Source organism: Pocillopora verrucosa, chromosome 13, assembly GCF_036669915.1.
Source record: "Pocillopora verrucosa isolate sample1 chromosome 13, ASM3666991v2, whole genome shotgun sequence".
Taxonomy (NCBI): Eukaryota; Metazoa; Cnidaria; class Anthozoa; order Scleractinia; family Pocilloporidae; genus Pocillopora; species Pocillopora verrucosa.
This window is the reverse complement of record NC_089324.1, coordinates 80,314-94,824: the sequence shown is the minus strand read 5'-3', so window position 1 is coordinate 94,824 and position 14,511 is coordinate 80,314. Positions and strand designations below refer to the sequence as shown.

General features: G+C 39.8%; 2 protein-coding genes across 3 annotated transcripts; one reads left to right on the top strand and one right to left on the bottom strand.

The window, feature by feature from the left end:
* Positions 1–2,233: 2,233 nt before the first annotated feature.
* Positions 2,234–6,717, top strand: LOC131784926 (tetratricopeptide repeat protein 28-like). The gene is made up of 2 exons (XM_066160508.1): positions 2,234–4,724; positions 5,064–6,717. Exons 1-2 carry the CDS (start codon positions 2,234–2,236, stop codon positions 6,617–6,619), a joined length of 4,047 nt encoding a protein of 1,348 aa, XP_066016605.1. The 3' UTR covers positions 6,620–6,717.
* A 3,073-nt stretch (positions 6,718–9,790) lies between these two features.
* LOC131784922 (UDP-glucuronosyltransferase 2C1-like) lies at positions 9,791–14,168 on the bottom strand. 2 transcript variants are annotated; one of them, XM_066160171.1, is made up of 5 exons: positions 13,893–14,168; positions 12,562–13,171; positions 11,691–11,900; positions 10,975–11,263; positions 9,791–10,372 (listed from the first exon to the last, which is right to left on the bottom strand). In XM_066160171.1, exons 1-5 carry the CDS (start codon positions 14,127–14,129, stop codon positions 10,090–10,092), a joined length of 1,629 nt encoding a protein of 542 aa, XP_066016268.1. In that variant the 5' UTR covers positions 14,130–14,168; the 3' UTR covers positions 9,791–10,089. The 2 variants fall into 2 exon arrangements, with proteins under 2 accessions (XP_066016268.1, XP_058957746.2); XM_059101763.2 differs by having other exon boundaries at positions 13,971–14,166.
* Positions 14,169–14,511: the final 343 nt, after the last annotated feature.

The window sequence follows — 14,511 nt, the reverse complement described above, 5'->3', positions numbered from 1 at the left end:
TTCCAAAAACGTCGACAAATAATGCACTTTTTCAAGGATTTTCACAATCAAAATGCAAGATTATCAAATAAAGTTCGTATCGATTATGTACGGACAATTATAACAACCACTCCATAGAATACAGGACTTTACAGAAAGGTAACTTATATAGAACATTTTCTGAACGCATGCAAAACCTGTGAGTCATAATATATATTTAGGAAGCAGATCAAAGAAAACCTACTCTCTGATTTAATTTCTAGAAACGCGAGCTTGTTGCAAGGAAATGCGATTATTATTAAAGTCTATTAAGATATGGGCTGGGCAGTTTCGAATTAGCAGTAAGCAGTATGATGCAACACGAGCTCTCTTGAGAGCCGAGTAAATCGGTTTTGTTAAAAGCATTGTTCCTTGTTTCCTACAGCAGAACTGGAAACGATTTGAAAATTAAATTTGTCACTCAACGGAAGATTGCGCCGGGCGATCTCCTTAGTTTTTATATATTAAATATTAAAATGGCTGGCTCAGGAAGATATCATGAATGTATATAAATGTTGGTATCGAGTGATTGTTTGTCTCCTGAGTCGTCAAATAATTATTCGCCAGAACGCAACGGGTAACTTACCATTTTCATGGCGTCGAAACTTCCTTCAAAGAACGAGTGATTTTTTTCTTCTGATGTCAGGTAGTTCTGATTACTCGGAATTTACCGGAAGTTTCACTTTCCAATAGTAATGGATAATTGGGGTGGGTATAAGACCCGTGGGGTGGGTTTAAGTTATCCGTTGCCAGAACGCAACGGGTAACATATCATTTTTATGGCGAAAAGAAACAATGTTTATTTACTTTACGCTCATTACATTTGCATTCTATGAATGGGAACAAAATTTTTGTACGAAATTTGGGCGAGCGCTTATTCAGTGGAAAAATATTGACTCCAAAAGAGACTTAGCCAGATTGGCATAAGACACAAAAAAAATAATTATTTTTATAAATTCCCAACTTTTCACCATGGAATTTTTCTTCTATTTTCTAGGAAAAAGTTGACCTCCCTCGGAAGATCTTATACAGGTCCCTCTGTCTTCATCAAAATGAATAAGGAATGTTTCTAATTAACTGCTGAAGGTAAGTTGCATCAATGCTGACTGTGTTAGAAATCCAAACAACACTAGTATCGTTATGAAAGCTACAAAAGAAAATTATCATAGGAATAACAACATTACCAGCATATATAGATCACACTGCTTCCCCCCCCCCCTCCCCCCTTTGAAAAGAGGCTATGCTTCTTCCATTGAATGAGATATACAAGGGAAAAGAGATCATTTGTTTATATTTCGATATCCTATAATACTTATTCAAAAGCATCGACAAATACTGCACTTTTTTCATGGTTTTACACAATCAAATTACAAGATCATCAAATAAAGTGTACATTATGTACTGACAATTATGTACTGACAATTATAATTATAACAAACACGCCATAGAGTACAGGACCTTCACACAAAGGTAGCTTATATGGAACATGCAAAACCTGTGAGTCAAAATATATATTTAGGAAACAGATCAAAGAAGACCTACTCTCTAATTTAATTTCTAGAAACGCGAACTTGTTGCAAGGAAATGCGATTATTATTAAGATATTGGCTGGGCAGTTTCGAATTAGCAGTAAGCAGTCTGATGCAACACGAGCTCCCTCGAGAGCCCAGTAAATCGGTTTTGTTAAAAGCATTGCTCCTTCTTACATAATTGAATTGAATTACTGTGAACTAAATATGAATCAGCAAGTCAAATGAAACTTGTTGTGTTCTGTTAGCCGGTTTAATTTTCCAGTTGGTCTCTGATCTGCGTGATTCGCGTGACAGTGTAATGAACACTCCAGTAGAATAGACGGCAAAGGTGTGTTCCTCTTTGATGGACAATGTAAAATATCGATCTACGATACAAGGGGCTAGAGTCCAAACTCCGTAGAAAATATGTATTAAACTTGTTAAATGAACAACAACATTTGGCTAAAAAATAAAATAAAAGTATGCGAAAAATGTCTACCTCAGTTTTCCAATGTCAAGGTTAGAGTTCTTTGACGTGATTTACTAACTTAACTGTGAAATCACGTGCGCCGCGCGTGAACACAAAAAGAATACAAGGCGGGGAGGGGAAGATAAAAATTGAAGTTTAAAGATAAACAGTCCGTGTATAAGTTTTCACTAATTTCTCCTTTTTTTTTTTCAAACTGAGAAGAAACAGGATCAAGATGAACAGCATAAAAGAAGCTATACCAGCTATCTTCATAGGTATACTGGTCGCCGACTTCCTTCGCAAAACTGGTCGCGTGTTGCAAGCCATCGAGGTATACAAGGAATGTTTGATTATATTACACAGTCAGGCGCAGGCTATCGATCGTTCATTAGCAAACTTTACGTTCCGAGCCATCTACAAGAGAATAATCAGTGCTTACGTTTATGTAAAGGATTATATAAGTGCAGAAAAATACCTCAGGGAACTCCTCCTATACCTGGGTTCTAATGACACCGCTGAAAAAGGATGGCTACATTTAAACCTGGCAGAAATACTTCAGGTACAAAGTAAATTAATGGAGGCCTGGAAATTTTACGAATCAGCAATCAACATCATGAAAACGATGGGAAACATACATGGCCAGGCACTGTGTTACGCAATGCTCGGAGACATGTTCCAATCGCATAGTCAATATGACAAGGCCCGAGAATATCAAGAGAAAGCACTCGCTATCAGAATAGAAATTGGTGACAGGGATGGAGAAGCAACAAGCTACGGAAACCTAGGAACTTTGTTCCAATCACTCGGTCAATATGACAAGGCCCGAGAATATCAAGAGGAAGCACTCGCTATCACAATAGAAATTGGTGACAGGGATGGAGAAGCAACAAGCTACGGAAACCTAGGAACTTTGTTCCAATCACTCGGTCAATATGACAAGGCCCGAGAATATCAAGAGAAAGCACTCGCTATCAAAATAGAAATTGGTGACAGGGATGGAGAAGCAACAAGCTACGGAAACCTAGGAACTTTGTTCCAATCACTCGGTCAATATGACAAGGCCCGAGAATATCAAGAGAAAGCACTCGCTATCAGAATAGAAATTGGTGACAGGGATGGAGAAGCAACAAGCTACGGAAACCTAGGAACTTTGCTCATATCACTCGGTCAATATGACAAGGCCCGAGAATATCAGGAGAAAGCACTCGCTATCAAAATAGAAATTGGTGACAGGGATGGAGAAGCAACAAGCTACGGAAACCTAGGAACTTTGTTCCAATCACTCGGTCAATATGACAAGGCCCGAAAATATCAAGAGAAAGCACTCGCTATCAAAATAGAAATTGGTGACAGGGATGGAGAAGCAACAAGCTACGGAAACCTAGGAACTTTGTTCCAATCACTCGGTCAATATGACAAGGCCCGAGAATATCAAGAGAAAGCACTCGCTATCAGAATAGAAATTGGTGACAGGGATGGAGAAGCATCAAGCTACGGAAACCTAGGAACTTTGTTTGAATCACTCGGTCAATATGACAAGGCCCGAGAATATCAAGAGAAAGCACTCGCTATCAGAATAGAAATTGGTGACAGGGATGGAGGAGCATCAAGCTACGGAAATCTAGGAACTTTGTTCCAATCACTCGGTCAATATGACAAGGCCCGAGAATATCAAGAGAAAGCACTCGCTATCAGAATAGAAATTGGTGACAGGGATGGAGAAGCAACAAGCTACGGAAACCTAGGAACTTTGTTCCAATCACTCGGTCAATATGACAAGGCCCGAGAATATCAAGAGAAAGCACTCGCTATCAGAATAGAAATTGGTGACAGGGATGGAGAAGCAACAAGCTACGGAAACCTAGGAACTTTGTTCCAATCACTCGGTCAATATGACAAGGCCCGAGAATATCAAGAGAAAGCACTCGCTATCAAAATAGAAATTGGTGACAGGGATGGAAAGGCATCAAGCTACGGAAACCTAGGAACTTTGTTCCGATCACTCGCTCAATATGACAAGGCCCGAGAATATCAAGAGAAAGCACTCGCTATCAAAATAGAAATTGATGACAGATATGGAGAAGCAAGAAGCCACGGAAACCTAGGAAGTTTATTCCAATCACTCGGTCAATATGACAAGGCCCGAGAATGTCAAGAGAAAGCACTCGCTATCAAAATAGAAATTGGTGACAGGGATGGAGAAGCATCAAGCTACGGAAACCTAGGAACTTTGTTCCAATCACTCGGTCAATATGACAAGGCCCGAGAATATCAAGAGAAAGCACTCGCTATCAAAATAGAAATTGGTGACAGGGATGGAGAAGCATCAAGCCACGGAAACCTAGGAACTTTGTTCCAATCACTCGCTCAATATGACAAGGCCCGAGAATATCAAGAGAAAGCACTCGCTATCAAAATAGAAATTGGTGACAGGGATGGAGAAGCAACAAGCTACGGAAACCTAGGAACTTTGTTCCAATCACTCGCTCAATATGATAAGGCCCGAGAATATCAAGAGAAAGCACTCGCTATCAGAATAGAAATTGGTGACAGGGATGGAGAAGCATCAAGCTACGGAAACCTAGGAACTTTGTTCCAATCACTCGGTCAATATGACAAGGCCCGAGAATATCAAGAGAAATCACTCGCTATCAGAATAGAAATTGGTGACAGGGTTGGAAAAGCAACAAGCTACGGAAACCTAGGAACTTTGTTCTTATCACTCGGTCAATATGACAAGGCCCGAAAATATCAAGAGAAAGCACTCGCTATCAGAATAGAAATTGGTGACAGGCATGGAGAAGCAATAAGCTATAGAAACCTCATATGTTTGTTTCTCTCACTTGGTTATTATAAAGAGGCTGACGATTATCTAAAGAAGGCAATGGCAATTAGAAAGGTTATCGATGACAGAACCGGAGAAGCATCAGACTACATAAGCCTTGGTGAAATTTCTTGTAAGCGTGGTGAATATGATAAGGCTCAAGAATATTTCCAGAAAGCCCTTACAATTTGCATGGACATCGGTGATAGAAAAAATGTAGTAGTCTGCTACAACAATTTAGGATTGTGTTACCAATCGCTTGATAAAAATGACATAGCCGAAGGATACCTTAAGCAAGCTCTCCTACTAAGTAGGGACATTGGACACAACTTGAACGAGTTTATCTGCCTTTGTAATCTATCGGTGTTACTGGCGTCACAAGGTCATCTTGAAGAGGCTTCTTCGTATCTTTTTCGAGGCATCCAAAAGTTCGAAACTTTGAGAGGTTTTCTTAAAGAAAACGATGAGTTTCAAATATCTCTTTTAGAAGAGTACGGCACCTTTCCCTTCAAGTTATTCAGTAGGCTGCTTTCTTCCACTGGAAAGCCTGAAGACGCCCTTTACGTCGAAGAACTGAAAAGGGCAAGAGGCCTGGCCGACTTGATGTCAGCTCAGTACTCTGTTCAAGAGCAGATCTCAAGCGATCCACAATCTTGGTGCGGCATTCAAGAGATCATCAGTAAAGAAACAGACTGTGCATGCCTGTACATTTCGGTTGGTGGAGATGAGGTACGGTTTTGGATAATAAAAGCAACGGGAGCTATTCTTTTTTCAGAAAAGAAAGTGAACCTGGACCCCAACAAGGTGACCGGAATAGTCCCTGAGGTATATAAATTTTTTAAAGAACTGATGTCACTTCGCTGCGACAACCGATCAGAGCTGCATTACTGTGATACCGAAGATTTCAAAACAAGTCTTCACTTGTGTTACAAGATAATCATTGCTCCCGTGGCCAGTTTACTGAAGCAGCCCGAGATCATAATTGTCCCTGATTCCTGTGTGTACCAAGTGCCATTTGCAGCCTTGGCTGACGAAGGAGGCAAGTATTTATCAGAGACATGCAGGATTCGGTTGGTTCCCTCTCTCACGACTCTAAAGCTTGTTAAAGACAGTCCTCCAGACTATCACAGTCAGACCGGGGCACTGGTAGTGGGTGACCCTGTGGTTGGAAAGGTGATTTACGAGGGAAAGTGCAGAAATATGATACCATTGCCGTGTGCAAGAAAGGAAGCAGAGATGATTGGAACACTTCTTGGCGTAAGACCTTTGATAGGAGAGTCCGCCACAAAGCATTCTGTACTCCAAGCGATAAATTCAGCGAGCCTGATACACATTACTGCGCATGGAGATCCCGAAAGAGGGGAGATTGCTCTTTCTCCTGAGCACCATTCCCCACTCCCACCTTTTCCTCGAGAAGAAGAGTATCTTTTGACGATGGCAGATATTTCAAAAACTCGGTTGCGAGCTAAACTAGTGGTGCTTAGTTGTTGTCACAGTGCTCGTGGACAGATTAGAACCGAGGGAGTTATTGGAATCGCCCGAGCGTTCTTAGGATCCGGAGCTCGTTCAGTGTTAGCGGCACGATGGGCCCTCGATGACACAGCCACAGAGCAGTTCATGACTTGTTTCTACAAACATTTGTACCACGGTGAAAGCGCAAGTGAATCTCTCCACAAGGCCAGGAAGTGGATGAGAAATAACGGCTTTGACAAAGTTTCTCAATGGGCGCCATTTATGATCATGGGTGACAACGTAACATTTGATTTTGGAAATTGGCCGGTGCCTAGCGCACCTTAAGAGCCATGACTTTGATAAAACCTCTGTAGCAGAATGAACTGAACTTAGTAAAGCTCGGAACTATTTAATTACTAGCCTGTAGAAAAAGGACGCCATATGCGAAGGAAAACTCGGATCGATACACAGAGGAAAGCATTTCTGTAAAATGCTCATCAGACGTCTAAGTTTATCAATCTGAAACAAGACAGCGTACAGTGTGTCTCTTTATAAGAGTTCCGAAGTTAAAAACTCCAATCTATTTTTTAAGTTTTTAGTTCAGCAAACCACCCAAGCGAAGTGTGACAATTTTTTAGGTTTCGAACGAGATTAGTTCTTCGAGGAAAGAAAATTTTTAATCCTTTTTCAAAGGTGATTAGTTGGTCAATTCAAGAGACTTTTAAACAAATGTGTGACTTGGAAAAGAAATTTTATCTGAGCTTAAATTTCTTGCAAGGCTTTTGAAAAAAATATTGTGGTTTAATATGCCAAAATAACCACCTAAAAAAAAAGAAAAAAAAAGGGATACTCTTAATCGTATAGTAATACAAACCATTGTATTCTCACAAATACCCCAGTAGTTTTATCAATTTAACCCTTTAACCCCAAAGAGTGACTAGCATCTAATTTCTCCTTACAGTGTCACTCCTGAATTAAACATTAAGGTCATGAGAATAAGGAAATGATCAACAAGTACAGGAGCTCTTGATTATTAAGCAAAATCTCCTTGTCAGCAACTAAGGAAATGTATTGAGATCAGTATGGAGAATATGCACATTGATATTAGTGTGTAAAGGGTTAATTGATACCCCTATGCGTAGATAACATTGTATCCTCACACAGACTCTTGTATGCTTATAGATACTTTTTACTCATATACTCATTATCCTTCACTTTCGCTCTGCCGCTAATATTTCGCTCCGTTTTATCAAATGCATGAAAAAGGTTACTTTATTATCAAAGGAAAATTTATGCATGGGAATGCTTTTTATTGACCAAAAAAACTCAACAGATTCTTCGTCTGCTACTTTTGTGCCATATCTGCGAGTTACAAGACAATAAATATACAATGAAAACCGAAAGAATACGAAGTATATTTATATACGTTTAAACGAGTTGTCATCAGAATTTCTCCCACTATCAGCTCAAAACAGTATTACAATACAAGATAAACTTAGCGAGATGAAAACGGTCTGACTCATTGTCTGTCAACAAACTGCACTCTAACAGGTCTGTCAGAAATGGTGACCCCTCTCATGAACGGGTCCACATTCTCTGCCTCCAGTGGGTAAGTGATGTCGGCGTAATCGTACATCGAGTCAAAATTATCGAAAAACTTTTTAAATTTCTGTGTCTCGTAGACCTTGCAAAACCAAGTAGGCAAAAAACCCAACCTCGACCGCAGTCGCCAGAAAATCTCCGACGGCTTTTATGAAGGTCTGTGCTTCTTTGCTGATTTCCTCTTAAAGACAACTAAACCTTTTGTCAAACAACACCTCCGCCACAGACTCAAACGAATATTTGAAAAGTTAATTATCGAGTTTACAAACTTCATTTTCTTTCTCTGACCTACTAGGCTCCCGAACTGATCGTAATCGGTGGATAAAATCGCCGATAATTTCATCGAAACCTTAAGTATAGTTGGCGACTTCTTTCGGTCAAAGCATTCTTTTTCTCAGGACGCTTCACCATCGGCAAAAAAAAAAAAAACCCAGGAATTTTCTTCCTTTTTCCCCGTAGAAATTTAGAGATGGAAAGCCCAGTCTTTCTGGATATTTGGGATCCGATCGAACTTTGCAACGTCGGCAGGATCGGATAAACTGATAATTTCGACGCTTGGTAGTTTGTTGCGGAATACTTTCCCATATTTCTTGACATCTTCGGCTTGGATTTCGTAAAATCGCTTTCCAAGAGGCTGACCTTTCGTTCCCACGAAGAACGTCCAAGTTATTCCGAAAACTGGAAGACGGAGCGGACCTGGGTTTCTGAAAAAAGTTTTGTTTTTGGTGCATCTTCGACTGAAATGAACGAAAGAGAACACATCGATGTCGTCGGCAGAAAACCACGGAGACCATGGTTTTGTTTAAGCATGAACAAAATAGTCCGACCAGATGAGACAACGAGAGGGTGATTACTTTTCGTTCTAACAGTAAAGGCCATCTTCAACAACTTCAGCTATCAAAACCCCGTAGATCAAAGGAATCATTTGCACAGCTATAGACCCTGGCTTAGACGTTGCGAAGATTAAACGATTTTGACAACTAAAGAATGGTCACGCACCCCACAGAGGGGTATCATAACGAGCCAACTCAAAAATTCGTTACGTAATCCAAGATTCACTTACACAGTCAAGTACTTCGGTAACAAAAAAATCAGTAAACCTAAAGTTTTAGCAAACTCGAGCTACACATCTTGTGGGTATAAATCAGCATAACTGAAAGGCACAAGAAAGGGAAATTTTAACTTGGAATTGTTCACCAAATTTTCAAAAATTTGCTTAAACGTGAGAGACGTCTATTCAGAGGGCCCACTTCTTTTGTTTTCTTTGTTTGCTATGGATAAGCAAATAACTCATTCAGTGTTGAGGTAGATAATAGTTTTACAAGAAACTCTGTGGGAAAAAACGACTCTTAAATCGATGGACGTAAAAACACTCGACTTTACCTCATTATCGTTGTTCTCACGCCAATTTTTTTTTCTGGTGGTCACCCAACTTTGTGAACGCCGTCAGGAGCCCATTACTTAATGGACTCCTCACGCTGTATATATTTTTCAGAAACCAGCGATCGCTTGCTGCGGAGAGAACTAATCTGACCAAATTTGTGAGCGAGGTTATTCATCAGTACTTTTGAGAACTGTAGTGTGTCGTCGGCGGGAAAGTAGGTTAAAATGAAACACTTTGATGGTTATCTGAAGCTGTGTACTCTGATGCAAATATATGAAAGCCGAGTCATTTCGAACGTCAAACGGATCAGAGAGAAGAGGTTCCATAGAATGACGATTGCGTTACGTGTTTCGTGTTACGTCTGTTTTTCGATTGAATAACGTGAGTAAGTTACTAAAGAAACTTTGGTGCTGCATCGGTGGGTAGGAGAGTATAACAGGGTAATTTTGTATTTTCAACTGAGTTTAGATAATCTGCAAAATTACAAAGGACAACACCCTCCCCTCCTCCTTTTAAAGAAGACACGAGAGGACAGAAAAAACCAGGCTATTTTAATCTTTAATCTTAATGAATCTTACCAGAACGCAAGGTAGGGTGATATTTAAAGTTTTCCCTTTTAAATTCGTGAAGCGTGAAATACTGTTTCAAGTGCAAGTGACTTGTTATTTTTTTAATTTTGTGCGTGAAACAGGATCCTGATCAATATGTTGGCTATGATGATTTCATGCAATTTGCATTTGCTTGGAATTTCTTGAAGGTGTCTCCTTTCGTGATAACATCCAAAATTAAGCACTCAGTGACATCCTACAGAACAGCAATTATAGCATGCCTACTCCTTCTTAGTTTTCGTAGCACTAGTTTTACAGCATGCTTTGCAAAAACACCTGCATGTGAACCTAATCACCATGACAACTAATGCTACTATAGCAACAAGGAAAGCTATGACGTCAAGTAAGTAGTACTGGTACCAAGGGATGTTAAACACTTGAGCTCTGAGGTGTTGGGCTCCACCATGTCTGTGTACATACTCTATCCAGTCCCCAGCTTTCTCCAGGGGGGTCCTTGGATTGTCTTTCATAAGACGAGAAATGCGTTTGGATTCTCTCTTGAATCTGACACAAATAAGAATAGCAACATTTAACAATGCCAATTACAACAATACAAATTAACATAACTGAGAATTTTGCAACTGCATGATTCTATATAGCAAGGAAGTTATTAATACTACGAGTTAATAATTTGAAGGGAAAGGCAGTTTTGTGGACAAAAGATGTGGATGTCAAAATTATATTTAAATATTATTTAAAATATGTCTTGAAGCCTTTGTTAGGTTGCTTTTCCTGGTACAAGTGCAAACACAACTTTGATTCCAGCTTAAAGCCATTCTCTAAGGTCTTTATCATATCACCATAGAAGTTTGCATTTCATTGCTGTTAGTGAAAAGCGACCATTGAGAACTACAGGTATTTTAACTTAACCTGTTCATTCCCAAGATCTAACTAGCAATTCTCCTCGCTGTCTGCCATACAATTCTTTTGATGTTAGTTTGGAGAATTTTGAATAAGATTGAATGATAATCCCCTTATTGATGTTTTGCTTTATTCTCATCAAGGAGAAATGATTCTGTCTTAGTTACCCATGAGAGTTTAATTAAGGGTTAACAGCTCAGAGAAAAGTGAAATAAATATAATAAATTATATATATATGAATATACCTTGGTTCATCAATAACATGCTGAATTGCCTCTGAAAGTTGTTTAGCATTCATAATTTTGTGATCTAAAACTGTTGCTATTCCAAAGTGTTCTGCCTTCCTGGCATTAGGGAATTGGTCTGCATACAAGGGCACAGCCACCACAGGCACCCCATGATATGCTGACTCATAAAGGCTGTTGTGTCCCACATGAGATACAAAAGCTTTGATATCCTTGTGAGCCAACAGATCATTCTGAGGTATCCAGCTCATTACTTTTATGTTTTTATTGAGAGATGGGGGTATGTAGCCTGAAATAATAATTATATCACAACAATTATACCTTTTAGTAAGATATCCAAAAAATAATTTCCATATCCTTGTCACAAAAATTCTGTTGACTCTGTGACAATTAACTGTAATTTATAACTCCACATCACTGCAAAAGAAGCTAAAAAAGAGGACTCACTTTCAAGTTCTCCCTATCCATTTTCTAAATGCATGATCAACTTGTTCAATGATATACTCTGCCATGCAAGAGGTAGTACCCTTTTGAGTGTAAAGTCTGTATATTTGCCAGTTGTTGAAAAGTCCCATGGTGCTATCCACTAGATAAATTTCTATCTGGTGGATAACCCTATACATTTTGCTAGCACTTGTCCGTTGGATACCATTATCTGCCCCTTTTCCAACTGGGCCCAGATCTATCCCTTTGTAAAGTTACTTAGGGTTACATACCTTTCAGTTTCCATATGACGTTCTGCTTCACCTTTCCAAAACCTTCAGCCAAGACATCGATCTTCTCCTTAGCTATGATTGTTTTTACATATGACCCAAAAGAGGCAATAATGAACCCATGTCCCCCTGAACTGTTGATAAAATCTTTCAATTCAGGGGGGAGTGTATTAGGATCCCCTTTTGCAGAAATGGCACCCACCATAATTTGACCTGCAAGAAGACAAACAGATAAACTGTTAATGCTAACTGGTTCATCCTAAGAATAATGTGGAGGAGGGGGTGAGGTTGAGGATGCCTTATTACCTCCCCCCCCCCCTTGGGCAAGATACTACAGATAAATGATAACTAGCCTACCATTAGGTCTAGACAATATTTTGTGATTTATAATTTTCAAAAATTTCCATTATCCTTCTGTAATAGAAAGATCCCATAGCACTAATTAACCACTAGATAAATTTCTATTTGGTGGATAACCCCATACATTTTGCTATCACTTATCTGTTGGCTGGTTTTTTACACAAATTTTGAACATAAAAAAACATTAATGCATCACTTGATCTTTAAGCAGTATTTAACACATCATGAATTTCAAAGGGAAAATTTCACATCACACCTTAACTCGCCTTTCTGTAAAAATTTACACGTCAGATATGGAATCACATGTCACATGTAAAACCTTTTCCAACTCTAAACTCTATTACAGGAGTGATTGGATTACTTAACAAATCAATGCCAACATCTAAGCAACCTCATCACACCTACCCCTCCCCTGACCCAATATTAACCCTACTTGTTATCAGTTGATTGTTGTTTGGTTAGGGGAGGGGTAAGTACTCTGTTGCTCAGATCCTTTTCACTTATTTTGGCAAACCTGGCAAAAGAGGCTGTGGATACTCCAGTGCAAAATCAGCAAGAAACAGCACCAGCTCAGCAGTGCCAGCAGCTTCTTGGTAGCTCTTCCCAGGAGTGATGTTGTATTCCTCTTTCAGAGAGCCCATATACCTGGCAATTAAAACTTGTTCTGCAGACTGTGCGAGTTTATATGTACCAAAGTTCACAAGACGCTGTAAAAATGTCATTTCACTTGTAAATAAAGTCATTGGTGCTGGAATGTATGATACTGGGTGGGGAATATTATGGGCAAAAGTTCCTGGACCATTTGGAGGACCAGAAAATATGATTACTTTTGGAATGCCAAGAAGCTCAGAGACCAAAACAGCACAGAAGGAAAAACTCTCATAAACTATCAAGTCAAAGCTTTTCAGTTCTTGAAGTAGCACTGTGTCATTCAGCATGTATTCACAATTGACTCTTTGCATTTCATGTAGGCGATTTATTGTCTTCCACATTTTGCCTTCCATGGCTGTTATCGCTGTGTTCTCTGTATCTTTTTCATCGTATGGAGTCTGGAATGTCCTGTGGGGAATTTTCTGCTCATTACTTAGTGGTGCATCACGAACCGCTGGTCGAACAAGCACCACCTACATCAGAAAGGAAGAAAAAGTAATTATACTATATAAAAAAAACTAAAAAAAACTTTGCAAAGTATTCAACCTCTACTTGAAAAAAAATTACAGTGCTCCAAACACCTACTCATGTAATCATTCAAGAAGAAAAAAAAAGGGCTAAAAAATCAAAAAACAAAACAAAACAAAACAAAACAGAAATAGAGAAATCACTTAATAAGTTGCATGTTGCAAAGTAACTCCCACCACTAATGGCACAGTAGATGGTCAAGTTGCCAGTGCGTGAAGGCTCGTTTGAGTTTGTGGAGACGTTTAATAGCCCAGTAAATCCGCGAGACAAGGGAAACGAGGTAAAACGCAAGAGAATGGCGTGATGATAAAACTATCGTCACCTCTAAATTAGCGCGGCAGCATGTGCCTCAACTAGTGTCATTGGTAACGTCAAGCTCCTAGGGTGTAGGCTTTATGTCTGGTATATGAGAAATCGGCGTTAATTTAACGAGTTGAGCCATGGACCTTTGCTCTGAAGCCGATGGAGAGAGTGTGCACACTGAAGGAAAATTAATAGGCGCGAAAATTTCTAAGACGAGGTGTGATCGCCATGTTCCTTTGGTTGCGGGCCAAAACGGTAAGTCACGAGATCCGAGATTTCACTCGCCCTGCAGAAGAATCGGCATTTCAAATGCAAAACGTTACAGAATGCGAAATAGGGAGCATTCTCCCGGATGAAAATTACCTTAAGTAAGCGGTACACGCAGGTTTCAAGGATTTTTTTACGGTAGTTGGGACCGCATCTAGTGCGAAAGACTCTCACCTCGTGACCTCGGGAGAACAACTCCTCCATAACCTTTTTGATCGTAAAATAATGGGATCCCGAATAAAATCCGCTAAAACCTGCAATTCTGGCCGAAAATGATAAGTCCATCGATAATATAACCGAAGAAAGAAGTAAGAACGATTTTATCTCGGCCATCTTCGAGGGTGAGGCGAGGGGGCGCGGAGAATGGGGGGGGGGAGGGGGGAGAGAAAGAATATTGAGGCGATAGCGCAGTGCCTTCCTGTATCTTCTCCCCCTCATAACCCTCTACTCACTAGTAATGCAACTTTGTCCATGTACGTCAGCCCCGCAGATGGTTCCCAACTGAAAATGATCCCTTAAATTAAACTCTGACTGATCCCGAACCGCTCACGCAACCCACTTAAAAATTCAGGAATGGCATGGATAGAGGGGGTGAACAGAGGAACACGTAGTAGCATGTGATATCAACTATAATTATTTGTTGCGCTTTTGGCAAACATGAGCACAACGACAAAAAAAGGTGATAGAAAGGCAGTCGGCATTCAACAACTTTCAA

Bases quoted from the DNA above. Each gene is read 5' to 3' on its own strand.
- LOC131784922 (XM_066160171.1), bottom strand. From the start codon at position 14,129: ATGGCCGAGATAAAATCGTTCTTACTTCTTTCTTCGGTTATATTATCG. The intron at 13,172-13,892 runs GTAATTTTCATC...TTTCTGATGTAG, and splicing joins GCGTGTACCGCTTACTTAAG to GTGGTGCTTGTTCGACCAGC. The intron at 11,264-11,690 runs GTATGTAACCCT...TTATTATTTCAG, and splicing joins CGTCATATGGAAACTGAAAG to GCTACATACCCCCATCTCTC.
- LOC131784926 (XM_066160508.1), top strand. From the start codon at position 2,234: ATGAACAGCATAAAAGAAGCTATACCAGCTATCTTCATAGGTATACTG. The intron at 4,725-5,063 runs GTCAATATGACA...ACAACAATTTAG, and splicing joins AACTTTGTTCTTATCACTCG to GATTGTGTTACCAATCGCTT.